General features: G+C 40.4%; 1 protein-coding gene across 1 annotated transcript in view; it reads right to left on the bottom strand.

The window, feature by feature from the left end:
* lrp2b (low density lipoprotein receptor-related protein 2b) overlaps positions 1-26858 on the bottom strand; it is a 41784-nt gene extending 14926 nt beyond the window's left edge. Inside the window, exons 1-56 of the mRNA XM_084937716.1 lie at positions 26792-26858; positions 25152-25262; positions 24857-24979; positions 24207-24323; positions 24003-24113; positions 22413-22529; positions 22187-22303; positions 21780-21923; positions 21202-21318; positions 20817-20945; positions 20442-20611; positions 20117-20340; positions 19647-19853; positions 19357-19559; positions 18931-19071; positions 18478-18687; positions 18157-18349; positions 17732-17857; positions 17478-17608; positions 16806-16943; positions 16311-16589; positions 15979-16218; positions 15738-15860; positions 15420-15536; positions 14914-15291; positions 14477-14725; positions 14174-14382; positions 13882-14066; positions 13500-13728; positions 13055-13232; positions 12271-12399; positions 11923-12089; positions 11530-11673; positions 10852-10961; positions 10190-10367; positions 9886-10099; positions 8868-9104; positions 8557-8748; positions 7976-8448; positions 6871-7318; positions 6614-6779; positions 6331-6489; positions 5949-6238; positions 5613-5816; positions 5247-5489; positions 4812-4937; positions 4594-4713; positions 4267-4398; positions 3924-4125; positions 3525-3820; positions 1950-2466; positions 1467-1622; positions 1092-1262; positions 735-958; positions 468-645; positions 181-377 (exon numbers count right to left, since the gene is read on the bottom strand). Of these exons, the coding sequence (XP_084793842.1) occupies positions 181-377; positions 468-645; positions 735-958; positions 1092-1262; positions 1467-1622; positions 1950-2466; positions 3525-3820; positions 3924-4125; positions 4267-4398; positions 4594-4713; positions 4812-4937; positions 5247-5489; positions 5613-5816; positions 5949-6238; positions 6331-6489; positions 6614-6779; positions 6871-7318; positions 7976-8448; positions 8557-8748; positions 8868-9104; positions 9886-10099; positions 10190-10367; positions 10852-10961; positions 11530-11673; positions 11923-12089; positions 12271-12399; positions 13055-13232; positions 13500-13728; positions 13882-14066; positions 14174-14382; positions 14477-14725; positions 14914-15291; positions 15420-15536; positions 15738-15860; positions 15979-16218; positions 16311-16589; positions 16806-16943; positions 17478-17608; positions 17732-17857; positions 18157-18349; positions 18478-18687; positions 18931-19071; positions 19357-19559; positions 19647-19853; positions 20117-20340; positions 20442-20611; positions 20817-20945; positions 21202-21318; positions 21780-21923; positions 22187-22303; positions 22413-22529; positions 24003-24113; positions 24207-24323; positions 24857-24979; positions 25152-25262; positions 26792-26858 (10756 nt within the window). The remainder of the gene's footprint in view (positions 1-180; positions 378-467; positions 646-734; positions 959-1091; positions 1263-1466; positions 1623-1949; positions 2467-3524; positions 3821-3923; positions 4126-4266; positions 4399-4593; positions 4714-4811; positions 4938-5246; positions 5490-5612; positions 5817-5948; positions 6239-6330; positions 6490-6613; positions 6780-6870; positions 7319-7975; positions 8449-8556; positions 8749-8867; positions 9105-9885; positions 10100-10189; positions 10368-10851; positions 10962-11529; positions 11674-11922; positions 12090-12270; positions 12400-13054; positions 13233-13499; positions 13729-13881; positions 14067-14173; positions 14383-14476; positions 14726-14913; positions 15292-15419; positions 15537-15737; positions 15861-15978; positions 16219-16310; positions 16590-16805; positions 16944-17477; positions 17609-17731; positions 17858-18156; positions 18350-18477; positions 18688-18930; positions 19072-19356; positions 19560-19646; positions 19854-20116; positions 20341-20441; positions 20612-20816; positions 20946-21201; positions 21319-21779; positions 21924-22186; positions 22304-22412; positions 22530-24002; positions 24114-24206; positions 24324-24856; positions 24980-25151; positions 25263-26791) is intronic.
* Positions 26859-27061: the final 203 nt, after the last annotated feature.

The following is a 27061-nucleotide window of genomic DNA, read 5'->3' as shown; positions in this document are numbered from 1 at the left end:
AGGCTTTCATTTTCAGCAGAAAGAAAGCAAGAAAAAAAAGAGAAAAAGGAAAAAATAAAGGCCTAAGAGAATCATAGTTAAAAACTTGAATCTGGTAAACGTAAAGTAACTTTTTCTGTTCAATTTTTATTTGATTGAGTTATTTAGAGTTCGTATTCAGGATTCAGGAAACTGTCATACTGCAGAGAGCAGCATCCTCATCTGAGCCATCGGGGCAGTTTTGGTGGCCGTCGCAGAGGAAGCCGGGGTAGGTGCAGTTGCCATCTTGACACTGGAACAGGCCAGCTGAACAGTAGCGAGGTGGGCAAGTCTGAGGTTCATCCGAGCCATCACCACAGTCCGACTGACCATCACACTTCCACCATATCGGAACGCACCTAAGAACAAGAAAGCGTACAAACAGCTTTACCCCTGATGATGGTTAATAAGCAGTACAGTAAAGTATCATGACTTTCTGTTACACTAACTTCTCATTGTCCCCACAGCGGAACTGGGTGCTGGAGCAGTCAGCAACACACTGGATCTTAAATCCAAGAGCCACACCAATGAAGTTATCGGGACACTCGCAGGTAGCTCGCTGCCCTCCAGGCGCGATCAGACACAGATGACTGCAGGTCAGGTCATGGGACGAGCAAGGGTTCTCACCTGGGGAATAAGACGATTAAATATAAATCATCTTCTGCCGTCTATTGTGATGCCGGGAATATAATAGCACACAGTTGTCATTTACTTACTTCGAGGCTGCCTGTAGGGATGGTAGACGTGAATGTCATAGGGGCGATGGGTGTTGTTGCCCATAACTGTACGCTCCTCGCCAGTGTACTTATGAGCTTTTTCCACAGTATGTGTGTTCCAGTCTGTCCAGTAGACCCAGTCCTCAAATAGAGAAACAGCAAATACATGGGGAAGCGAGCCAGCGATGGCCCGGTGCCGATTCTGGCCATCCATGTCTGCAAAGCTAAGATGCACAGAATAGGGAGGTTTATACACAATGTGATTAATTCACATGTAGAAACATAAAGAGAAATCAATGTTTAGATAATTCAGTGCAACACAGAATAAACGTTCTGTGGGATACTTCATGAACTCACTCCAAAAAGTTAAGGTGGGAATCAGCAAAGAAGATCTTGTTGTTGGTGTAGTCTATAGTTAGAGCATTAGGCCACTCCAGCTTGGTTGTGATAATTGCACTGACATTTGTTCCATCCATGCCAGCTCTGCCGATATATGCTGCGTCACCCCAGTCGGTCCAGTACAGCCATCTGGGCAAAAGAGGGCAGGAATGAAGGGATGAGGGATGAGGAAAAGTCAAAGCAAATGAATGGGAACAACTAAAAACCGGGAGGCAGAAACAACTGCACACGTTTGGTTTTAGAGTCAATCATAGATTTTCTCTGTATGTGTGTGTGTGTGTGTGTGCGTGTGTGTGTGTGTGTGTGTGTGTGTGTGTGTGTGTGTGTGAATACCCATATTTAGGGTTGACAGCCACAGCACGAGGTCTGGTGATAACGTAGGTGTGATTTCTATCTGTAAAGTGTCCCGACAGCAGTTTCTTCTGGTAGCGCCCATCCAGCTCCATCACATGAACTGAGCCGTAATACCTGTCCACCCAATACAACTTCCTGCAGGAGACAGGAAGGAGAAAAATGAAATAAATATATAAATTAAAAAGATGTTGTTGTTTGTGAAACACATAGATGCAAAGTTAATAAAAATTACCCCATTCATATTCTCTTTTTCTTTATTTTGTATATGGAAGTGTGCGTGTGTGTGTTTACTCAGGATGTATTTTGTGCTCTGAGAGCGATTTGCTAGTTATAAAAAATAAAATAGGAGTACACGTGCAAACAATTGTTTTCCAATTGTGCGAATCACTTCTTGTTACTTAATGACCTAAATACTTATATGTAACAGATTATTATCTAATAGGTTTCTCCTGTTTTACAAACCTGCCAACCCAGTCCAGTGCCAGGCCTTCAGCTCCTCCTATATCGTTGCTCACCAGCGTCTCCCTGTCGCTTCCATCGAAGCGCATCCTCTCGATCTTTCCTGCCCCTACATCCAGCCAGTACAGCCTCTTCTCATAGTGATCAAATTCTAATGCCACCACATTTGTCAGGCCCTGCAGGACTATGCTCAATTGTAACCCGTCAGTGGTCAAATTGCGAATGTAGTAGCGATTGGTATACAAGAGGTATGGGTTGATGCCGCTGTTCTGACGGCAGGTGCGTCCATCCGGTTCGCGGATGTACCCTGGGGCGCATTTGCAGTGGTATGAGCCAAAACTGTTCTCGCAGATCTGGCTGCAGACGGCGGGTGTGCTGACACACTCGTCGAGGTCCTCGCAGGCTTTGCCATCTGGCATGAGCTGGTAGCCTGGGTTGCAGGAACAGTAATAACCGGTGAGGGTGTCAGTGCAGATTTGGGCACACTTGTGGACTGCTGGGTTGAGACACTCATTAATTCCTAAAGAGAATAAAGAAAAAGTGAGAAACTGAGCAAAGACAGAATATGGATGAGGTTTTAAGACCTGCAGCAAAAATACAGGTAACAAGAGCACTCAAAGAGCACAACTCTGCATGAAGGGCAAGAGCTATACTAAAACTCTGATGGTTTATCATAGTGAAATTGTATAATTTTGTATTGAAACAAGAATGTTTTAAAAGAGCTCAAACAATGACAGTGCTCATGTTTTCCACTGACTAATATATATCTTTAAAATGTGGAGATTATCCAATGGAATCTCAAATGAGCCTTTTTCCTCATTTGTGTCACCCTGACCTTTGACTCATGACTTTAAAGTATTGCGTACTAAAATTGTGTATTTTATTATCTTTGCCCACATGATTGGAGGTGATTAGAGGTGATTGACTGAAACCTTTGGTTTCTATAAACTGTAAAAAAATTTGATTAAATTTAAATTGACTTTTGGTGCAAACATTGAAGGTCAAGATTGGCCTGCTTAGCCAACCCAGGTACTCATGTCCCCCAAGGCCTTCTATATTGTTGTCAAGTTTAAGGACAATCCATAAAACATTTTCACAGATATTCATATTTGACGTGACCTCTGATTTTCACCAAAATTAAATCATCCTGAGCTGTTTTTTGTGTCTACTGTCACAAAATCTGAAAATGTGTATCTTGAAAACTGTGGATGTTGGACTGCTAACAAACAAACAGACAGACAGACAAATACATCTCATTACATACGCCATCTTTTCAGAATAAATAAATCATCAGTATTTATAATATGTAGCACAAAGAAACCTGTATAAACCTGTATAAATATACATATATTTATAAAAGCAAACATTTTCATAAAATATGAAAGCACATAGGCTTGGTCTGATTGACAAATATACTTTTTGTGACACCTTATCTTTCTTCATTATATATACTTTAACCATATGCATGTGAAGATTTGTGCAACCAAAGTTTCTTTTAGATGCTGTATGACAAGGATATACAGTTCATAAATTCTATCAAAAATGTCCCACAGTTTTCCATATTTGTTTGCCTCTTACCGCAGCCTTTTTCATCACTGTCGTCCTGACAGTCCTTCTGTCCGTTGCACACCTTATTGGAATCGATGCACTCTCCTGACTTGCACATGTACTGTTGAGGAGAGCAGGTGGGCTGAGGCGTGAGGCACAAGCTGTCCGCCTCGTCCGAACCATCCAAACAGTCGTTCTGCCCGTCGCAGATGTAGAAAGAGTAGATGCAGGCTCCGTTACTGCAGGTGAACTGGTTGCTGCTGCAGGTATCATACGTACAGCGCAACTCATCGCTGCCGTCTCCGCAGTCATTCACGCGATCACAGCTACAGAAGAGTAGTGATTAATTACTTGCCTGACAATAGAATTTATCTCGAGACCAGTAAACGCATCTCTACTTTTATTCAATCACACATGTGCCACACTTACTGGAAGGGGTTGAGGATGCAAAGCCCGTTGGCGCAGGCAAACTCATTCATGTGGCAGGTCCGGTTGGGACAGTTCTGGAGCTCATCAGCTGCATTGGCACAGTCTTTCTCCCCATCACACACAAAGCTTAAAGGCACACAGCGTGGATGGCCCGGGTACCAGGTCGGACAGGTGAACTGGTCAGAACTACAGGTTCGTTGGCCTCCAGGTGACAATATGATATTAAAAAGCAAAATTGATGAAAGTGTATGAGAATGCTAACCTGAGATTATATAAACAAATCAAAATATTGAGCAGCCTAACGCTGCACAAATAATGACGACATATCTAACTGGTGTCTCACCACACTCCAGCTCAGGAGCCTCGTCACTGTTGTCCCAGCAGTCATTGTTGCCATCGCACACCAGTGACTCAGGGACGCAGTTTCCATTGGTACAAGTGAAATGGTTTGGACTGCATGTTCTGATTATATCTTCTGCACAGTAGAAAACACAGAATCACATTTTAATGACGATGGGAAGTGTGAACTGAAAGAGAAAAAAAGGGCTGGCTTGCTTCATACAAGTGTGTCTTCCTTATGCAAAACACGAGTCACTATGGAAACTCACATCAAACCTAAAGTATAAAAGTCTTTGAATTTAAGTTAGCTGCACTAATGTTGAGCACTCACCACAAGAGGGAGGTTCATCTGTCCCATCAGTGCAGTCTTTGATGGAGTCACATACCCAAGTCTGAGGGATACACTTTCCTACATCACAACGGAACTGATCGGGAGCACATGTACGCCCCGCTGTAACACACATAAGCGCAAGTTTGCATAGATTTACATCTTTATTGATGTGCAGTTCAAATTAGCTGAAGCTTTATACATTCTTTGACTCAGCTCACCACAGAAGAGAGGATTCTCATCACTGTTGTCTCCACAGTTGTTAAAGCCGTCACATAGGTTTCCAGGGTAGATGCAGATGTTGGTGTTGTCACACTTGTTCTGGCCATTGGGACATGTACGATCAGCTGGAGAGATGTTGGAAAGACACCAGATCGGATCATTCACCCAAGGCCACTGGCAGCCCTTTAACACTACATACGTAACATTATTTATAACATTATTATTTAGCAATATAGAATCATTTTAGGTGTGAGTACGGGCACAGTATTTGACTTGAAATTGTCCAACTTTAGTTTCTGGGGAGGAACGGATGGAGAAAACAGTGACTTCAATCTCATCTTTTTTTTAAAATTTTTTTCTGTGTTTGCAGTAACCATCTCATTGTCTAACATAATCAAATATTAAGCCCAACAATTAGTCTCGTCATTACTCACGGCAGTTGATTTCGTCGGAGGTAGCGTTGTCCCGACAGTCGTTGTAGCCATCACAGACAAAGGTGGCGCTGATGCAGCGTCCGTTAGCGCAGGTGAACTCGGTAGCAGGGTTACATGTGGGGAAGGGGCAGCCCTGTTCATCACTGTTGTCACCACAGTCGTTTGTGTAGTCACAGGTGTAGCTGAGTGGAACGCAGCGCCCATTGTCGCAGGTGAAGTCTGTGGCTGAGCAGGTGTGGAAGGCTGGGAAAGGGTTAAAAGAAACATGAAGGCTTTTGCAGATGTTGGTATAGCTGTTTGCTTCTTGGCTGGCTAAGTTTGTCTGTTTAAATAAGACATTTTGAAAAAAATGTCCGGATTTCTCACCACAAACTCTCTCGAGCTCATCACTGTTATCGTGGCAGTCATTGTAGCCATCACACTTCCAGCGTGCTAAGATACAGTTACCATTGAGACAAGTAAACTGATCTGCCTGACAGCGTTTCCCCGTGTCTTGTATACAGTCTTTGCCATTGTTTGCCAGATACCAGTTCCCCTCATGAGGACACTGGCACTCAGGGCCGACGGGACCTGAAAAACCACAGGTAACACAGATACCTGAGGTAAGATTCCTTGTATATTTGCTGTCTTTTTCCTGTTGTCTATTACACAACTTAAGGTGGGATTTGGTGCCTTTTTGTGCATCAAAAAGCCTGCTCTTACCAGAAACACAGACATGACTGCAGCCACCGTTGAACTGCTGACAGAAGCTGGAGCAAATCTCCTGCTTTGATTCAGCATGAACGTGAATGTCTTTTGGTAGGTACTCCAGATTCTGGGCTAGCACTGTAAAGCCAGAGCCATCATTCTTACTAGCCCTGAAGACACCTCTTTCAGTCCAGTCGGTCCAGAAGATATCCTGCTTGTAGACAGTCATACCAAATGGATAGCTGAGCCCTTGCATGATCACTTCTCGATTCTCACCAGTCAGGGTCGACCGCTCAATCTTGTCTCTGTAGAAAGAAATTAAAAAAAGAAAAGAAAATCTGCTGCATAATCTGTCTCTCTCCTAATTTTTAATTTATATGAGAATAACTAGACATACCGTGAAACATCGACCCAGTAGAGCATCCTCTCCTCATAGTCTATAGACAGTCCGTTGGGTGATGTCAGACCCGTGCTGATGATGACAGTCCGGAAGCTTCCACCCAGTGTTGCCCTCTCAATCTTAGCTGGAGATCCCCAGTCAGTCCAATATAAGTAACTGGAAAGTGAGAAGCATCAGACAGAGTAATAAGAGGGAGCTCAAAGCTATACTTGATAGCATGTTTAATATCTGAAAGTCATCTTCAATCTTTCGACATTTGAGAATATTAGTTTGCTTTTACCCATAGCATGGATCAACAACGATGTCTTTGGGCCGGTTTGCAGGGGCTATGATTGACCGGTTACCTCCATCTACTCCGATCGACTGGACATTACGTTTAAAGTAGTCGGTAAAGTAAAGACGCTTGTTTATCCAGTCAAATGCCAAACCCTCTGGATTGTCCAAATCTAAGCAGCATTTAGAGGATTTGAAATTAAATAAAGTCACAAATGAGAAAAATGAAATGATGAATCTGAAGAGTGATAATGCTTAACTCACTTGAGATGATAGTGACAGGGGGGCTGGTGACAGATGTTGTGGTGATGTAGCCAATCCTGCTCCGACCTATCCCGATATACTGCGTGAAGAAAATTCGTTTCTCTCGGAAGTCATAATCCAGGCCCATTACGCCATTGCCCAAGGTCACAGTTGGATAGGGTAGACTATGATCCGTTGGGTCTAACCTCTGGCTATTTAGCGTGTAGCCGGTGGAGAAAACTAAGAACTCATCCGGTTCATAACCACATGATACTCCATTACCAAGAAGTGTCCCGTGGGCACAAGCGCATTTAGGTCCTTGCTTGTCTGGAATGGCAAAGCAGAGCTGCTGGCAGCGTCCGTTGTCTTCGTGGCATGGGTTAAATCCTACCAGGTTGGCAGATGTAGGCTGGACATGTGCGTCAAAGATGGTGACGTCCATCAGCTCATTGAGATTGTCTCGGATTACCTGGTAACACCAAAAGTTGTTATTTCTTTGTCAGATAGCATAGGCATAGCACAAGTGAAGAATGATTGTTAAATGCCTACAACTAATTCCAACTGCTATTTGCACATTTTTTTACTGTAAATTTCTAAGTTAGATCTGTAAATTTTGTATAACCTGTAAATTGTAAATACTGTAAAACCACTGTCATTTAATGGTCGAGCATTGCATTGCACAGCTACAAGCATTTCACCTCATGTCATACTGTGTATGGTTGTGTGTGTGACCAATAAAATTTGAATTTGAATTTGAATTTGAACTGCTATCACAAAAAATATGCCAATTTTTTGCTCGCTGTTAGCTCAAACTCTCTCTTACAATACTACAGACAGATAAACTGTTCTTATATACCCAAGCTAAATTTGACGAGCACTATTATATTATATTATATTATAGCTTAACTATTAAGCTAGTAAACCAAAAACTGTCCATTTTAATAAGTAAGTAATCCTTTGATTTATTTTTTATCTAGAAAAAAAAGTCATCAGATGTATTTAATTTCCAGATTCTTAAAAGAGGATTTTCTGTTTACCTGTATTTTATATTATTGTAAGCTATCACTGGAGAGGATGACAGCTAAAACTACAACTGTGTGCTAAATTAGGCAAATTCAATGTTCACCTCTGGCTGGTCGGTATTGGCTGGGTCCTTACTGGCTTGGAAGAGCTTTCCAAGCCTTTTATCCACCCACAGCATGTAGTTTCCTAATATAGCTAGTCCCATTGGAGATGGATACCGGCTCCCATACCGGATAATCTGCCTCTCTGTGCCGTCTATGGCCATGCGTGAGATCATATCAAGAACATCATCTGTCCAGTAGAGGAAGTTATTACTGTAATCAACTGTTAGGCCACGAGGTGACGCTAAGCTCTCTGATGCCAACACTGTGCGGTTTGTGCCATCCAGCAAGGCCCGCTCAATCTTCGGTGTCTGACCAGCATCAGTCCAAAAGAGGTAGCGAAGTTTAGGGCTGACAGCCACATCCCGGGGCTGATCCTCAGAGGACTTAATGAGAATCATTCGGAAGGTCGTGTTGATGGCCATCACCTCCAGGTAGGTTTCGGTTTTATGAGCATTGGTGAAATACAAGTTATCTGAAAAGTAAATAGAGAAATTCTACATTATTTTTGTAGATTCTTTACATTTTACATTAATGCTAGTGGAGGTGGATGGATAAATTGTTGGTGGATGTTGCCACCTACTTGCAATCCAGTCAACAGCCAGACCCCGAATGCCTCTTACGCCAACTCCTGAAGGGAGAACTCTAGTGTAATGCCCTCCATCAGTTCTGGCTTTGAAAATACCCTTGTATGTGGAGTAGGTGCTGTTCTCAGTCCAGTACACATAGCCAGATTTAATGTGGGCATCCACCTTATCATGAATGACATATGATGCTGAGAAAAATATCAGAGAGGAACTTGGGTTAACGGAAAGTTGATGATTATAATCTATGCTATATAATATGAAAACAGGTTTGAACTTCATATTTCAAGACAATAAGAAGCCAACATACATCCGCCAACAGGCACCATAGCTTCAGAGTGGTCAGAGCTGTTTACGTGGAAGCCACGGATATATGAGCGGGTGGAGACAATGGCGAAAGATTCATACTCTTGGCAGCTGGAGCCATCTGGAGATGGGTGAAACCCTGTAGTGCAGGCACAGGTCTTCTTATTGTCGGGTTTGGGCAAACAGAGGTGCGGACAGCCGCCGTTGTTGGAGCTGCAGGCATTAGTGGTTCCTGCTGAGTCTGAGGTGGAAAAGACAGGGTGGCGAAGGCCAGCGTTACTGGATGCCCATATTTGACTGGAGAATAAGAATTTATACCAGATCTCCTGACATGAAAAGGGTTTGACTGATATTATAAGTCATTTTTGTGTTGTGCCGAATCTGTGACTTTAAGCAGGAGAAAATCTAAACTAAGTTTGGACTTTTTTTTCTTTTAATTAAACCTGCTTCTCAATATCCTCACATACTTGTCTTCTTCGTATTCTGCGATCTATCTCAAACACAGAGGTGACGCACACTTTTTTGTCAGGAGTCCTAGACTTAAATGCATCTTAACATAGACAAAGACATAGATGTAGACTTGATTTACACAGTGGGGAAATTCACTCGTTCCAGGAGCACAAAGAACAGGAACAAAAAGTGAATTAGACATATATTAGAAAAAGTGAAAAGTGGAAAAAAAATGAGTAAGAGAATAGAAAAAAGGCCAAAATATAGTACTATGTACAGATATGTTCAATAAAAAAAACACAAACATAGACAGTATTGTATATTCTACTATGCACACACAAGTGAAATCTCCCAAAATGAATCATTTACTTTTTGTGAAAAACAAGAAAATGTTATGAGCAAAACACAAAAAGCTAGATTCAGAAAACGAAATAAAATTAGCCCTAAATATCATTCCCTCATTCACTGGCTGGTATTAATTGTTACATAATCTAACCAGTCTGCATGAGAACACCAAAAACCCAAAGAACGGACACTTCTGTAGTTATTTGAAAGACACTTGATTCACATACTGTCTCTTGCATGCACTTTGAGACCATGGAGGCCAGACATGCCGTTCCTCATCACCACCATATTGGCGCCAGTGTCCTTGTCCACCCTCTCAATGACCTCATAGTCCAGGTCAGTGTAGTAGAGGTAATTTTGGTAAATAGTCAGCCCCCATGGATGGGACAGACCGCTGACCACTGTCACACGGCTTGCCCCGTCCATAGTGCCATGCTCAATCTGGGAAAACAAGAACGAACAGAAAATATTAAAGTGAGTGATCACATTTCTAGTTAAAGTCTATATATTAAACAGGTAACTTGTACTCACCACCCCTGTGCCAGCCACGCCCCAGTACAGTTTCATGGTGGAGATGTCGGCAGTGATGAACCCTATGTTAGCCATGCTGCCTGTGTAGAGGTTCACAAGGTTGCTGCCATCCATGTCAGCGCTGGCGACCTTTGGAGGAACTCCACTGTCCGACCCCTTGTCTGACCAAAATAACTTTCTGTGGATGGAAAGGTTAAACATGACAAGTGATGTGATCTCAGCGAGTCATACTGCCAATTTCTCCTCCCATTCAGTCAAACGTAACACCTATACGCAAGATTTGCTGCTGGTGCCACACTAATGCTGATAGGTAACAGGATGTTAAAGTCCAAAAAACGGAGATTTCTTAGATTTTACGCTAAAAAAGTTACATTAGGTTAGTTTCACTAAAATGGAAAAATATTCTAATATCATGTAGACATTCAGTTAAATGACGTCTTGGACCAAGTTACTGTTTTAATTGGGTTATATATGTCACAGGAAGCAAAAGTGAGGGGAATATGTTGCCAACATATTCACCAGCCAACTATTGTCTTCTTAATGGTAATGAGGGTGCTGTGTACTGTGTAATATGTATTATCTACATATAATATATACAAACTAAATAGCGCTGATCAAGGTAATTATATGTATTTATTAATTTTTATGAACATGTGATTTACCCTCGGGCTGGATCCAGCACAATTCCAATGGGCTCTCCTACTCCCTCTGGTTTTCCGTTAGAGGTGATAAGGATCTTCCTGTAATGCTCACTTCCATCAACACGGATAACCTAAGTGCGACATTGTATTTTATTTACGTCTACTAAAAAAAAAAAATCCCCCAATAAATAATAAATGCAAAAACCAAAAGGCAAATCATAACCTACAGATTAAAACAATAAAGGTTAATTTTAGCACTTGTTCAGCAGTCACTTTATAAAAAATTTAATTTCCAATCAAAAAGATATAAAACCTCTGAGTTAACCATGCATAGCATTTTTAATTGTAGGTTGTTGTAATAATTTGCTAAACTAAACTTCTTAAAGTAACAAAAATTTGAAAGTATATCAATTTAATAAATAATAATAATAAAAATAAAATAAAATAGTAATATACCACAATAATATCCAACAAAAAAGGAAAAAAAAGGAAATGAGTATATTTGATTTGGGGTATTTTTGGTAATTAAACACAACATCATGACGACATCTGTATTTAATCTTTTTTGCCACGGTGTTTTCTGATCTCTTCTAATTCAAGTGTTGTTTACTTGTTTGCAGGTACAAGTGAGCCTAGGCATGACAGCATCTTATCAGTAATTGATAATCAAATGATTCTGTCTCTCACTATAATGCTTACTTCAATGGTTTTGGCAGTGGGATTGGTGTAATACATTATTCGGCCTATCCAGTCAAAAGCCAGACCGGCCGGTGAGCCCATGAAAGCAGCTGGAGCAAACTGAGTTTTGTTTGTTCCGTCGGTTTTCACTCTCCAAATCGAATCCTAGCATCAGAACAAAAGAGTCAATTAATTTAAAAGAATTATTCAGAATCTGCAGGTACTATTGATGTGTACTGATCTCATTTTTCTTCTGTTTTAAACTTATTCAAATTTAAAATGAAATACAATTTCCTTCCTAATATAATGAATTGATTGTAATAAGACATCTTAGAATCTATGCATGTTTCACACTCAAATCTATTGCATGTTATAAAACTCTTTCCGCCTCTTCAGTTTAAGACCTCCACTCACAGTGCTCTGCACCCAATAGACAAACTGCTCCTGATCATCAAAGTCAATGTCCCGCCCCTGGCTGATGCCAGACACTGGGGCCATTGCATTGTTGGAAGGGTCTGTGGGATCCAGGGGAATGCCAAAAATCACAGTATCCCTAACCACCATTAAGAAGGGAGTCTCATCTAGAAATGAATGGAGAAGAACAAAGAGATGCACAGTTGTAGGAGAGATTTTTTTTTAGCAAAACATTTACAAAATTAATATTAACCACGAGCAGAAAACTCATTACTGACACTGATTTGTATTCAGCACTGTTAAATTCTGTGAACAGTGAGACAGAGAAAGGTGTAAAACCAAAATTACCTTTAACACAGGTGCGCTTGTCAGCATCCAGCTTCCAACCTGATTGGCAGTGGCAGGTGTAGTACCTGGGTCTCAGTGTTGACAGCAGGCACAGCTGAGTGCACAGGTGTTCGCTGCATGGGTTGATGGCTAAACACAAAGAGTCACTTTCAGCCTTGAAATCAGATTCATCAAACTATCACACTGGTAACATTAAAAGAAGAATTTAGTGAGCAAACAGATGACAAATGAAAGGAACAAGCTGAGCCTTCCACGCTCACAGTGAAGGGATCTGGTGCCTCTGGGAGCATTTTGCTGGCATGATTTGGTCCACCTATTTTCTTTAGGGTATCGAAATTGTGGCCCCGGGGACCAGAATTGGCCCACCAAAAACTCCAATCTGGTCCTACTGGACTGCTTTGGAAAATGTGATGGAGGACATAAATTTTGGACTGTATTCTCATATGTTTTAGGTTGTTTTTTTTTTCCTGATAAGGACCTCCTCCATGTCCATTCATACTACCCCAAAGTAACCAAGTAATACATAAACATTTACATGACAGAAAGTTCTTGTTTATTCACTATTTACAATATAAATTTCTACTTTTATAGTGGGTTCACAATAGAAAGGAAAAACGAACATTCTCTGTGAAGAGTTAAACTTTGTTTAACTATTACAGTAGAGCATTGCTGTAGTGTGTGTGTGAAACTCATGTACTCAGTTATTATAGACATCAACACATTTTAATACACTTCTTAAAGCTACAAGTATCCAAGTAAGATTTGTTTTTTATTTGAAAACTACCTGCGGGTTGTTTGATGGGATGAGCCATCACAATGCCCATGGGCTGGTAGACATTGTTCATGTGAGTAGTGATGTTGCCACCATGGAACTTGTTGGTACTCATCACCTTGCTGGTATAATGTTCTGACCAGTATATGGTGTCTTCAAAGATGGTCATACCATATGGGTGCTGGAGAACCTGGTGTTAGACACACAAAGGATAAAAACTTTTTGTGAACAATGATTATATTTTAAACGTAACACTCATTGTATTTGAATGGTTTATGCCAGTAACCTCCAATAACAGACATGGTATCACCCCTGGCTTTAATGCATGTGGTAAAGAGTGACACCAAATTGTCTCAGTTCTCCAAACCGTGTTGAAAAATGATTAAAAGGGTATAAACTTTAAACAAGTAGTAAATATTTCCTCCTTATAATGAAAAACAGGAAAAACTAAACTTACCACATCACTTGCCATAACCTGATATCGGTTGTTTCCACCATAGTCACAGTAGTCAATATATCTGAGATAGGCATCTGCAAAGTAGACTCTTTGTGTGGTGTAGTCCAGGGCCAAGCCATTGGGCCAGTAGATCTTAGTGCTGACGATGACTTTTCTCATGGTTCCATCCATGCTGGCCTGCTCAATCCTGGGGTTCTGGCCCCAGTCTGACCAGAACATCAGGTTGGTACTGGCATGAATGAGAAAGACAGAGAGGTCAATGATGTACTTCTTGAGTATGGTAAAAAAGGGTGAAAATGTATTTATAAAGGGCCTTTTGCTTAACTATTAAATTAAATAATGTAATACTAGCATAACATCCATGTAACTTGAGTGTACTTACTGGTTACGGGGGTCCAAAGCCAATCCACGGGGGTTGGTAATATTTTTACTCATGAGGACCTTGCGATAACGACCATCCAGAGTGGAAACCTCAATGTTCTCCATGACAGAGTCTGTCCAATACAGATTCCGACCAACCCAGTCGACAGCAATACTCTCTGTTACCATCAGACCAGACGAGAACACCTAAAACAACAGGGACATATTGAGCACTCACAAAATTAAACCGTTCATTTAAATGTTCAGATTATAAAGCAAGAAACTCTGTTGTTACATGTGACCATTAGCCTTACCGCTTGTTTGCCAGTGCCGTTCTGGTAGGCACTCCATATCTTTTTCTCTTTGGTATCAGCCCAGTAGATTTTGGAAGTGACACTGTCAAAGTCTACAGTCACAATGCTTAAACCGGTGATCACTGGACTCATCAGGGGTGGTCTTATGTTGACTTGGTTGGCAATGATCTGGCTACGTTTGGCAAGCAAAAGTACAGCTGCACTTGGGTCTAAAGATGGAAAAAGAGCTTGTTGGTCACTGAAAGCCCTGTAGTATCTTTATACAAGTTACACAGTTCCTGTATTGTGTTGCTTGTTGCTTACTCGTAGCTTTGCAGGTCCGTCCATCTGGCTCTAGGAGGTAACCATCAGAACAGTGGCACCTGAAGCTTCCTCTTTCATTGTAGCACTGCTGGCTGCAGAAACCAGGAACCAGACACTCGTTGATGTCATCGCAGGTCTTTGAGTCATTGAGGAGCTGATATCCTGGTGGACAGGTGCACTCAGCCCCAAATGGGCCTTGAACACAACTGTCGCTGCAGCCCCCGTTGCTGAGTGAACAGTCATCTTCATCTACAGGAGTTAGTAATATAATGTATTAGTAATATAATGCATTTGTGTCTTAAATTCTAGTACATTTGTCTTTTTGTCTTACTTATACCAGTTTTTAAGTAATATAAAGCATTTTAGCTATCCTTAATTTCTTTTCTTTTTATGTCCATTTAGAGATTTAAATGTTATACACAATGCATTTAACTCACTGCAGATAGGTGACTCATCTGCTCCGTTGGGACAGTCCCTTTGGCCGTCACACACCTTGTCCTGGTTGATGCACACCTCACTGATCGGACACAGCCACTGTCCGGAGGGGCAAGTAAACGGAGGGGTGGGGCAGTTCAGTTCATCACTCATGTCCCGGCAGTCATTTTCGCCGTCACACAACCAACTCATTGGAATGCATATCTTGTTGGCGCATTGGAAGTAATTGGATCTACAGGTGACAGGTGGGCAGGAGTTGTGTTCATCAGACCCATCCTCACAATCTGAGTGACCATCACACTCCCACTCATCTGGTACGCAGAAACCGTCGCTCTGGCACTGAAACTCATCATTGTGGCAGAGGCCTGGACCTCGGGTGGCTGGAGTTGTCAAAGAAAATAAATAAATAAATAACTAAAACTTCAGTGACTTTCTCTGATAAATTTGAGAGAAAGTGGAATTCCCAATCTGTAATTATACAAAACATTATTCTATGCAGGTGACATACGGCAGCCTTGTTCATCAGAATGATCCCTGCAGTCAAACACTCCATCACACCGATAACTTGAATAGACACACTGGTCCCCACTGGCACAGGCAAACTCAAAGGAGGAACAGGAAAACTCTTAAAGCACAAAGGAAACAGAAAACAAAGAAAAGACAAGTAAACTTTTATGGCACAACAGCAAACATATGTTCAATATGCCAACTACAATCAGTGGCTTGCAGCTTTTTGCTGCCATCAAACTAGTTGCATTAAATATACGATGTTGCTCCAAAGATCTAAAAAAATTGCTAAAACATGGATGATTTTCCAGATACGGACCACAATCTTTCTCATCAGAGCCATCCAAGCAGTCTTGGTCTCCATCACAAACATAGAAGCTACTGATGCAGCGATGATCAGGACACAAGAAGTAGTTTGGAGGGCATGTGGTGATGGTTGAATCTGATAATCACAAACAGAGCTCATTTATTTATTTATTTTTAAACATGTATGTTAATATGTAATAACATAATAGCTGTATGTGCAGCAAGTCAAGAAGACTTGTGGAATCTGTGCTTACTGCAGTTGTGCTCATCAGAGCCATCCCCACAGTCATTTTCACCGTCGCACACCCATTTTGCAGAGATGCATCTGTTGTTGTTGCAGGTGAAGTAGCCGGATGAACAGCTGATAGGGACACGAGTGGGACAGTTAATCTCATCTGAGCCGTCTCCGCAGTCATCCATGCCATCACAGCGCCAACTGGCATAGATGCAATGCTTGTTGTTGCAGGTGAAGGCGTACGGAGAGCAGGTCGCTCCTGATAAAGATAAATGAGGCGATCAGTTGGATTACTTAAAAATATCTTCTTACACTAACTCCTAAGCATGTGCGTTTTTCTTTTTCATTCACCTGAATCTGTGCAGTTGGCCTCATCAGTCTGATCTATGCAGTCAACAATCCCATCACAGCGGTCAGCGTTAGGTCTGCAACGTCCTTCATCACACTCGAAAGAGTAGTCCCCGCAGATGTTGTCAGGTGGAGGAACGGAATCGTCCTTGATGCAGTCCCTCTGATTTGACTGAAGTTTCATACCATACGGACAGCCACACACTCGACCAAAGTTGGGAGTTGGAAAACAGAAGTGGCTGCAGTGTCCATTTGGCAGCATGTTACATCGGCTGTTGAAGGCTGTCAGAAAGATCACAGAGAAGAAGTCAGTAGGGTCCTCGATTGCTTTATCACTGCTCATGTGTTGTCTTGACCCAGAATTCCTTCATTGTTCTGCAATACGGAGATCATTTACTTCCTACCGCCACTCAAAACTCCAAAGTCCTGGTCCTACAGCACTAAACTGCACCTCTAAGCACTTTCCAGAATCCAGTGTCTTTCTTTGGATAAACTTACTGCTGTGGAGGTCAGCTGTATAGGCCTTGATATTCATGATGCCGGTGATTCCTTGTCTGACCATAATGTTCCCACCACCGTCCCTCTTCCTCATCTCGAATATAGCACTGGTCCTTGTATCAGACACATACAGGTAGTCTACAAGATAGATATTGCTGCGTTACAAGCAGTTGTATATGAAACTAAAAGACATTACATGTTATAAATGTGATTTAGTGGTTGTTACAAGCTGGTAGAGTGGGTCAGCTACCAATCACAAGTTCGGTGGATCAATCAGTCCCTGTATCCTCCAGCTATGTGTCAAAGTATTCTTGAGCAAGAAACTGAAACCTGATTTGTCCTGATGCATCCATTGGAGTGTAAATGCATGTGCACTTGGGCATAGATAAAAGCACTGCTTGACTGTGTATTTGTTTGGGTAAGTGAGACTTGCAGTAGAAAGTACTTTGAATACTAAATTGAGTAGAAAAGTGCTATGTAAGTTCCAGTCCATTTACCAATTCCATATTTTTAGAATTGGGGAATATCGAATAGATGCATACTGTAGAAGCCAGAAGGTAATCAAATAACAATAATAAGGCTAACCTTGGTTTCCTTAAGAGCTTGCTTATGGTGAGTATGGTGTGTTTGTGTTTTGTGCAGTATTCTGAATGAGTGTACAGTTGAATTAACCTGTATAAACTGTCAAAGAGTAGGGCTGAGTGATCTGGCCGATGTTGGTAAATGTCTGTCTGTCACTTCCTTCAATATCAATGTGGCCAATCTGATCAAGAAGGGTATCGACCCAGTACAGCCTGTCATTCCTGTCAAAGAGAAATCCACAAAGAAGAAGTGTAGCCGAGTCATACACTATATACTGTATATTATTCCTTAAATGGAGCCAAGCAGATATTCTCATAACTGACATAGTTGACCACTCTACTTACATATAGTCAACAGCAAGCCCAAATGGCCATCCCAGTGTTGTGTTGACAAGAGGGACAGCATTGCTGCCATCAGTGAAGCCTCTCATTATTACTGCTGGACGATACCAGTCAGACCAGAACAAGTAGCTGTGGAGAAATGTTTGGTGAAGTAATGCAGTAGACTACAGTGAATAATGATAATTGTTATCCTGAATATAAAGGGTGGAGGCCCATGTGATGGCTGTGGTTTAGGAAGTAGTAGTGTAGAGTAGTGAGTATAGTAAAAGTGGTTTGAATAGACAGCATTTTTCTATGATCAGAAAAATCTGAATAAAAAATATTCATTACCATTTATTGTGTTTAATTTCCTTCCTGTCTCTACAAACTAAAACCTGCTCAGGCAAAGTATCTTTCAGGAGTTATTTGTGATAAATCTGATAACTCACCCAGCACTAGGATGCACTGCAATTCCCTTTGGGTTCCCTAATCCCGTCACAATGTCTCGTCTGGACTTGTCCGTGACTCTGAAGGCTACCACTGAGCTGTAGGTGCTTGTGGTCCAAAACAAAACTTTTGAGGTCCAGTCATATGCCATGGCATCAACTATCCCCACTCTGTAGCCTGTCAAAATCTGCTGAACTGAGATTGCATAAATATAATAGGTGAGATCGCTTTGATTAAACACTGTAACTATATCAAGGTTAGGTTATAAAACTCAGCACCCTTAGTGCCACTTTTTTTTTTTTTTACCCAAGTCAAAAACTCACCACTGCCATTGAGGTTTGACTTATAGATGAGGCCTTTGGACCTGTCGTTGTAGAAAACAGTCCCCTCATTGCCGTCAAACTCCATTGCAGAGCCAGAAAAAGACGCCCCGAGGCCTGTGAGGGGCAGAGTGATGTCCTCCTGCGTGGACAGATTCAGTGGGATTCCCCGCACCGCCAGTGAGGAGGCCACCAGCAAGTAGTCCTTCACCTCTGCACAAAAAATTTGTGCCAGGGCTTATTACCATATAAACTTGCTGTTTAAATGATATATTAAAAAAAAAACACCTTAAAATTCCCACATTTAGCTTACCAGAAAGGATTGGAATTTTTTAAATTGTGTGCACATTATTATACATTTCATTAACAATTTTTTTTTAACCCAGAACAGAAACACGTATATAAACATGTGTATAAGAGAAGGGTAAGGTCATTTTACAAATTAGATAAACTTACTGAAGCAGGACCGAAGGTCCGAATGGAGGTCATAACCATGGCGACACTTACAGCGGAAGCCCAAACCATCATTGTCAGTGCGGTGACTTAAGACACAAATTTGCTCACAGCCACCATTGTTTCTCCCACAAGGGTTCTTCACTGCATTACAAGACAGATGTCATCATTTTAAGACATCACTCAGTGTAGTATGTAGCTCTTATAGATAACAAAGAATTTTCTTTTTGTGTTAAGATAAAAATTTGTTCACAACACAGTTGGTAGATTTTTTTAGTCGAGTAAGCAGTTCACGATATCTGGAGAAATACATTTTTAATATTGTATTTTTAATAAGTACCATAGAGGCATCTTGTTACATTATATTCAAGGGAAAGCAGACATTTTAAAGTTGTTTTCCTCAGACTGAATGTGACTGAATCTCCTTACCCAGAGGCTGCATGAGAGGGTGGGAGACGACAACATGGCCTGGCCGGTTCGCGGCACGATAGAGGAGGGTTGGGTTGCTGCCATTGAAGCGATTTGATCTGATCACACCCATCTTGCTCCAGTCAGTGAAGAATACGTGGTTTTCAAATAAAGCTATTCCAAAAGGATGTGGCGACTGTGTTCCACCATTGAGGACTAATTTTCTATGTGAAACAAGTACGCCTTAGAAAGAACATCAAGGAGGATACAACTGAAGGATGTCAACAATTTATTTCTAATGTAACCTTTACCTGTCCAAACCGCTGTACGTGACAGTCTCCACTGTGTCAAAGTGGCTGTCAGACCAGTAGACCCTCTGGGTGATGATATCAAGGGTAATTCCTGTTGGCGTGCCGAGCCTGCTCTTTACCAGCTCGAAACGATTGCTGCCATCCATGAAGGCACGTTCGAGCTTAGACTGCACATTGTTACCACCCATGTCTGTGAAGAACATGTAGCTACAAACCAAAAAAAAAAAGTAAAAGGATGTTATATGAGTTAAATGAGCAAAACTCAGGTGAACTCAAAGACTCTTGGACATCCAATCTTTTACACTCGAATTATCTTTAACTCACAAAATTATGATGTTTATCAAACTTTTTTCCTGACACTGAATTTGTAGATGAAAAAATTGCCAGTAATTCAAAAACTAATGCCCAAACCTAAACTCATATTTCATTCTTTTTGTGATTATAAAACCACGTCATTTATTTAAACTCACCCTACTGTTGGGTCCAGGGCGAGGCCATGAGGAGTCCGCAGGTTTTCAGCCACCAGCGTCACTCGATTTCCTCCATCAAAGTCACACACATCAATGCGCTCCACCCTGGCCTCCAGTACATAAAGTTTGAGGTTGATCCAATCAACTGCAATATTTTGGACGCTGTGAACCGAATTATTCAGAATTGCCTTAATGTCGCCTCCGTAATAGTTGGCGGAATAAACCTGGCAAAAGAATTTCAAAGTTTTGGATTAATGTTTGTTGTATAAAAAAATAACAATAAAACATAATCAAGAACTTCATCAGACATTAAATTCAAACTGACTTTTTTGGTATAAGTATCACTCCAGAAGACTTTGTCATTGTGCCAGCTGTAGGCGACTGCCACTGCTAAACCTTTTCCCTGGGATGGCACCAGAATCCTGACAATGCGCCCGTGCAGATCAGCTATCATCACATCCCCCCCATTGGTGAAAATTAGCTGTGGCAGCCCAGCTGAAAAACACAAATAACAGACACTAGAAAATGTAACATTTGATGGAATTGCAAACAAAATATGAGGAAAAGAATGATATTTGAAGATCGTTGTCACTCAGCTGGACTGTAAACAATAATGTCTTTTTAATTTAATGATTTCAGTCTCATCTTTTAAACAGCAAAATTAAACACAGGTACCATGACATGTGTGCACTCTCTGTACCTGACACATTTGCTCTGCAAACATGACCTTGCTCCAAGACGTATCCATCAGCACAGCTGCAGTGGTGTGTGCCAGGACGATCCTCACACAGCTGGTCACAGATGCCCCAGATCTGACAGTCATTATAGTCTGGGCAATAGAACAAACAGCCATGTTTTGGATGTATAATGTGAGGGACATTATAGTAAGAGTCTACACAAATGATTTGCAGCTAGAACACACTGAAATTACACAGTTTATACTTCCTAAAAGCTCTGTGCTTTTTCCAGGACGCAAAACACAAGTTGCTAAAACTGTGTGTGCTGTCAATGTCCGATTCAATTTTTAACACTGCCACACATAGAGATGATGTTTTTAGGGAAAAAATACATATAAATGAACTCACCTACACACGACCGACTGTCATTGGCTACAATGAAGCCATCAGGGCAGTAGCATGCACCACCCTGAGGAGATGGGTGGCAGTAGAACTCACAGCTCAAGGCTGAGCACCTTTCCAGGCCTGTGAGTCAACATCACACAAATGAACATCATGGACAAATGTAAACAACGGTAAAAGTGTAAAATTAATCCTATTCTAAGAAGCTTGGATGCCAGGACGTTATTGGTATCGTAATAAGCTTTATAGGCCTGAAAATGACCTGCAAAAAGTTAATATTAAACCAAGTGTGTGTTAAGGCAGTGATAAGGAATGCAAAAGTTATGATTATAGTATCTGAACAGCTGACATCTGGTAAACATTTGTGATTACTCGACACTATAGCCAAAGCCCTTACACCCAAATTTATCAAATCACGGTTCTGAAAACGTGAGATATTCTACACTCGACAAGATCTCGATCACTTCAATTCCTTCAGATTCATCTCATTTGTTGTTGTTTTTTAGATTATAAAGGCAGGTGTGACATGATATTATCATAAATGGTAGAATTCTTAGTGTGGGACTTGTACACGTCAGGCTTACCGCAGGTTTGCTGTGCAGTGGTGTTGGTCTCATCTGTGCCTCCAGGACAGTCAGGCTTGTCATCACACACGTTTCCCACTGGTATGCACATGGTCGAGCCTGGGCATCCCCACTCACCGGGGTAACAGTCTCGGGAGTTACTATCTGAAAAACATTGAAAGACGTATAATTATGTTAAAAATATGCAAACATTCTTTCATGTTGTTGTGAGGAAAGAATCTTTTTTGATTTGTTATGATGGTATAATTTGAGCTTTAACTCTTGAAGAGTGATTTCAAAACTCAGTGAACCTTCTAATACGTCTAATAGTTAAACTAATCTTGACATTTTCATGAACTTTTTAAAAAATCTTTTATTGAAAGTCATAAACAATGTCACATATTAGTAAATCAGTCAAGTTTTCTCACCACATCCTCTCTCATCACTGTAGTCCCCACAGTCGTTGAACTTGTCACACACCCACTGCTGAGGAATGCAACGGCCACTGGCGCAAGTGAACTGGTTGCCACTGCAGCTCTGGTAATCTAGACAACCAGTAAGTTAAATGGCAGCCTGTGCTTATTGAACACAATTTAAAATGTAAAAGAGGCTCATAATTAGCTAGCATGTGTGTTTGGTCTCATTCACCCTTACCACAGTTTTGCTCATCACTGTCATCCCCACAGTCATCCCAGTGGTCACACACAAATGACATCAGGATACAGAAGCCATTTGCACATTGGAACTGGTGGATGGGGCAATGCTGAGTTGCTGAAAATAAAACAGAGACTGGATTTACAGGAGGTCCAGTAATATGTTAATTATTAAAATGAGTTATGACTCACAAAAACTAAAGTAACAAGTGAACAGATCTCAATTTAGGTTCATCTAAATCACGAGGAGTCCAGACTGATAAAGATCCAGAGGTACAAAGGTTGAGACTTTACTGCTCTCTGGCACCATAGACTGCTAAACTATAATAATGCATAGCTGGGCTATCATTACCTGTTAACCAAATAAAATTAAAATACTTCATAGCCATTATGCAGAATAAAACTGGCTAATTAGGAGTTAAGCATAACTATCAAAATATATAATATGAAAATAATAAAAATGAACTTTAAAAACTTTTTGTTGCTTTAAAACACGGCAACCATTTTGTGAATATGTTCTTTAAGCAACTGGGATGAAAACATTCTGCAATGTTGCAGCACAACATCATTTCATGCATCATCTTAACACCCCATGCAGGACCTACCATTAGAGGCCAAACAAATATGGCGTCTGGAAATGGCTTTTTGCTATGTTTATACAACAGGAGAACACTAATAAAATTTAGGTAATAGCATATTTTAAAAATATAATTAATAGAAAAAGTATAAATATACATAAATTTATTAGAATTTTAGTTAAATTAGATGCAGAAGAGACTACAGAAGCCTATTTCTGCTACTGAAGAATTTTTTTGCCGTCCATGAGGCCCAACATCAGGTTGGTATCTCAAGTATCTTGAAATTCTGAGTTAAGTATGTCAAAAGTTTGACTTGCTCACAATTAACCTGAAGTTTTGAGATATTTACTGAGTCAAACTTTTGAGAAATGTAACTCAAAATTTTGACTTAGCTGTGCTCGGCACTTTAAGGCATGTAAAGGTAAGATAGGTAAGAAAAGTGTTGAATTTTAAAGGTGCAGACAAGACAATGGAAGCTAGTTTCCACAACTGAAAAATGTTTTTCTCCTGTTGGTGAGTTCAAATTTCAGATTGGTATCTTCTCAGAATTTTAAGTTGTCAATCTCAAAAGTTCAAGTTACATATCGCAAAGTTTGGATTGACATAGTAGGTGGAAATCTTGAGTTCGATATGTTGAAAGTCTGACTTGCTCAGACATAACTTGAAATTTTGAGATAAATAACTTTTTTTTTCCTACTTTGGTGGAAAACAAGCTTTCGTACAAAAGAAACAACATTGACATTTCTGTTAACAAAGTGTAGATCTCTACAACGGCTTTTTTTTAAAAGGGCTACAGTTTATTTTCATGTACCAAAATAAGAGTATGATATTGTAAAGGTCTTGATTCATGCTCAATCATCCAGGTAAGGAAATCCCAGAAAGCGGATTCTCTTCATCTCAATGTAGCGTTTTCACTTTAAGATTTTGTGTACAGTTTATATTTTGGTCTGATATCTTGCAGTAGCTCCAAATGCGAGTTGAAAACAAGAAGAGTAGAAGCGTTATCTACTCACTACAGTTGAATTCATCAGAGCCGTCTCTGCAGTCTTCTCGCCCATTGCAGTGCTGTGAGTTGTTGTAACAGGCCCCGTTGGCACAGGTTTTCTCAGTGCATTGTGGATAGTCTGCAAACAACAAGTAGTTCCTCCATTACAATTAGAATACTATCATCTAGTAAAGTAACCATGGCCGGTTACATCTAGATCTAAAACTCTTACTGCAGTTATTCTCATCAGAGTTGTCCACGCAGTCCTTTACGTGGTCACATCTGTACTTGCTGGGGATACACTGGCCCTCCCGACAGGTGAACTGGTTTGGGCTGCAGGTCCGTCCGCCTGAACCAAAAATATGAAGCTAGGCTTGTTTCAAAAATCCACTTTGTGGGAGAATTAGACTTCTAACAAGGAGCGTAATGTGATTATAGAATTACTTCTTGGTTCAATAAGTCTTTGCCACACTGAAAGCCAAACACAGACTTTACAAAAGAAATAGTTCATAATGTAGATTGTCTGTTATAACGGGTTTGTGTAATGAATAAAGCACAGTGTTAACTTTAAATTCATGAATATTGGAAGACCTAAGTTTTAACATTAGATACTTGAAATGCTTAGTGAGGTCAGATAGCTTCTTTTACAGATCATTTAAAGAATCAACTTTTTTTTATTTTGTATAGTTTCTGCTCTTTTTGAAATTATGAACAATTTGAATTATGAACAACCTTTAGAGGCCACCTAGTTTAAGTCTTCATTACTTCATTATAAGTACACATTTTTTTTGTCTTGTGATTATGACAGTTTTCAGGACAAACAAAAGTGTTTGTTCATTTCTCTGTTCTTTGACGCCACGTTCAAGCATTCATTCTGCATACCGCAGGTTCTTTGCTCATCTGAGCCGTCGATGCAGTCCTCCTCCCCATCGCAGACAAATCCCGATGGGATGCATTCACCGCTTGTCACACATTTAAATTCCTGTGAGGTGCACGATGGAGGTGCTGCAACAAAAGGAGCAAAACAGTTGTCTAGGATACAAAAGAAATGTAAGTCATACAGTTTATGCTTGGCTTCACATTTCTTCTCTTTGTTTTATTTTTGCGAGAGAACATGTACCAACATATGTCTGACTTCTTAAAGGGATTTTTTTCTGTGATTGTTTGCGATGCTTACGACAGTTCAGCTCATCTGAATCATCTGTGCAGTCTTTCGTTCCGTCACACCTCCAGCCTATGTCGATGCATTGTCCATTGTTGCACTGAAACTGATCACTTCCACAACTTCCTGTAGAGAGATAAAATATCTTTCTTTCTTTTTTTAATGGCCAGCATGTGTGCTTCACATGCACAGATTTGGTTAGAAATCGTTTACAAAATATACATATAAAAAATAGGTGGAAATCAGGCAGCTAGCTAATATTTAATTGCTTGAAGTCCACGTTTCTTAAGTAAGATGAACATGTTTTATAGTTTTCTTCACAAATGAGTTACTATGTTTATGAGAGCTACTTCCTCCGTGTGCAGCTTCTGAACTTTAAACATGTGAGTCGGCGTTTTAAACATGACTAATTAACACCTCAGCAGTCCAACTTATGACCCAGGAGATTATGAGACCATCATTTTAAACTCATTATCAAACTTTAATTTAGCACAACGTTAACTGAATTCGTGTACTTAGCAGAAAAGCTAGCTATTTTAATTCTGCTTCGTTTTTTTAAATGAAATTTGTGTTTAATCATTTAGTTTTGATTGCAGTTTGGTTTTAGTTAAGAATGGGTTTGCTCTGTTGTTGTTTAAAAATGTTCAAATTTATTAGATCACCCTGGATCACTTCGCTCTTAGACTGAAGGCTTACTTGTTGTTCCCAGAGTATTTAAAAGCGGAATGGGAAGCAGAGCCTTCAGTTTTCAGGCCCATCTTCTGTTGAACCAGCTTCCTGTTTGGATTTGACAGACAGACACCCTCTCTACTTTCAAGATTACGGTTAAAACTTTCCTGTTTGATAAAGCATATAGTTAAAGCTGGATAAGGTGATTGTCCCTTAGTTGTGCTGCAATAGGTGTAGGCTGCTCGGGGCTTCCCATGATGCATTGTGTGTTTCTTCTTCAGTCACCTTTCTCACTCACTGTGTGTTTACACACCTCTCTGCATTTAACTATTAGTTATTATTAATCGATGGCTCTCTTTCTCCCCTCAGACCAACAGGTTGCAGTAGATGGCCATCCTTCCCTGAGCCTGGTTCTCCCAGAGGTTTCTTCCTGTTAAAAGAGAGTTTTTCTTTTCCACCAACACCAAACCTCTTGCTCATGAGAGGGTGATATGATTTTGCCACATCTTTTCTTTTCTTTTTTCTCTTTGTATTAATATGTGGTCTTAAGCTCATGATATAAAGCACCTTGAGGTAACTGTTGTTGTGATTTGGTGATTTATAAATAAATAGGAACTGAAGTTATTAGACTGGATTAAACCAAACTGCTAAAAATTAAAACCAAAAACATACAGTAGTTTCTTGTTTTTTAAAAAGAAAATTATTTTAGTTTTGTAAGTACACAACATGTTTTCAGATTTTTAAAAATTTACTTTTTGTTTAAGTTCAGTTAACTGAGATTTTTACATTAAATTATAGCATTTATTTTAGGTAGTGGTTAAAAGTATTAACTTTTTTCAGATTTTACAACTCAAATCACTTATAGAAATTACACATTTTGGTGAAAAAAATCACTGGTATGACACAGTTTTCCCCCTTTTTATTGTACTACTAGTGAATTACTTACCTAAAAGTGTGCTTTCTTGAAATGAAGAGTGTACACCTACCTTGAACAAGTTTAAATCCCTGGAACAGCAGCAAAAGAATTAGAAGATGAAGACCTTTAAGGTCCATAATTTAAAGCTCTATTTTCTTTTGGAGTGATCTTGTCTTCCTCAGGTCTGGCGTTAGTTTGACAAAGTATGTATGCTCATGTTAAATCTGTGCCCTCACTCTCCCAAACCCAAAAGAGAATGACTTCAGATAGGAGAAATCTATGGCTCAGACCAATCAAGGAAGGAGTGATCTGAGATGGAGTTATAGAGCTTTTTATGGCC

This window comes from Perissodus microlepis, chromosome 8 (genome assembly GCF_051167445.1).
Source record: "Perissodus microlepis isolate ML-2025 ecotype Zambia chromosome 8, ASM5116744v1, whole genome shotgun sequence".
Classification (NCBI taxonomy): Eukaryota; Metazoa; Chordata; class Actinopteri; order Cichliformes; family Cichlidae; genus Perissodus; species Perissodus microlepis.
The sequence above is the reverse complement of the archived record's forward strand: the minus strand, read 5'-3'. Positions and strand labels throughout refer to the sequence as shown.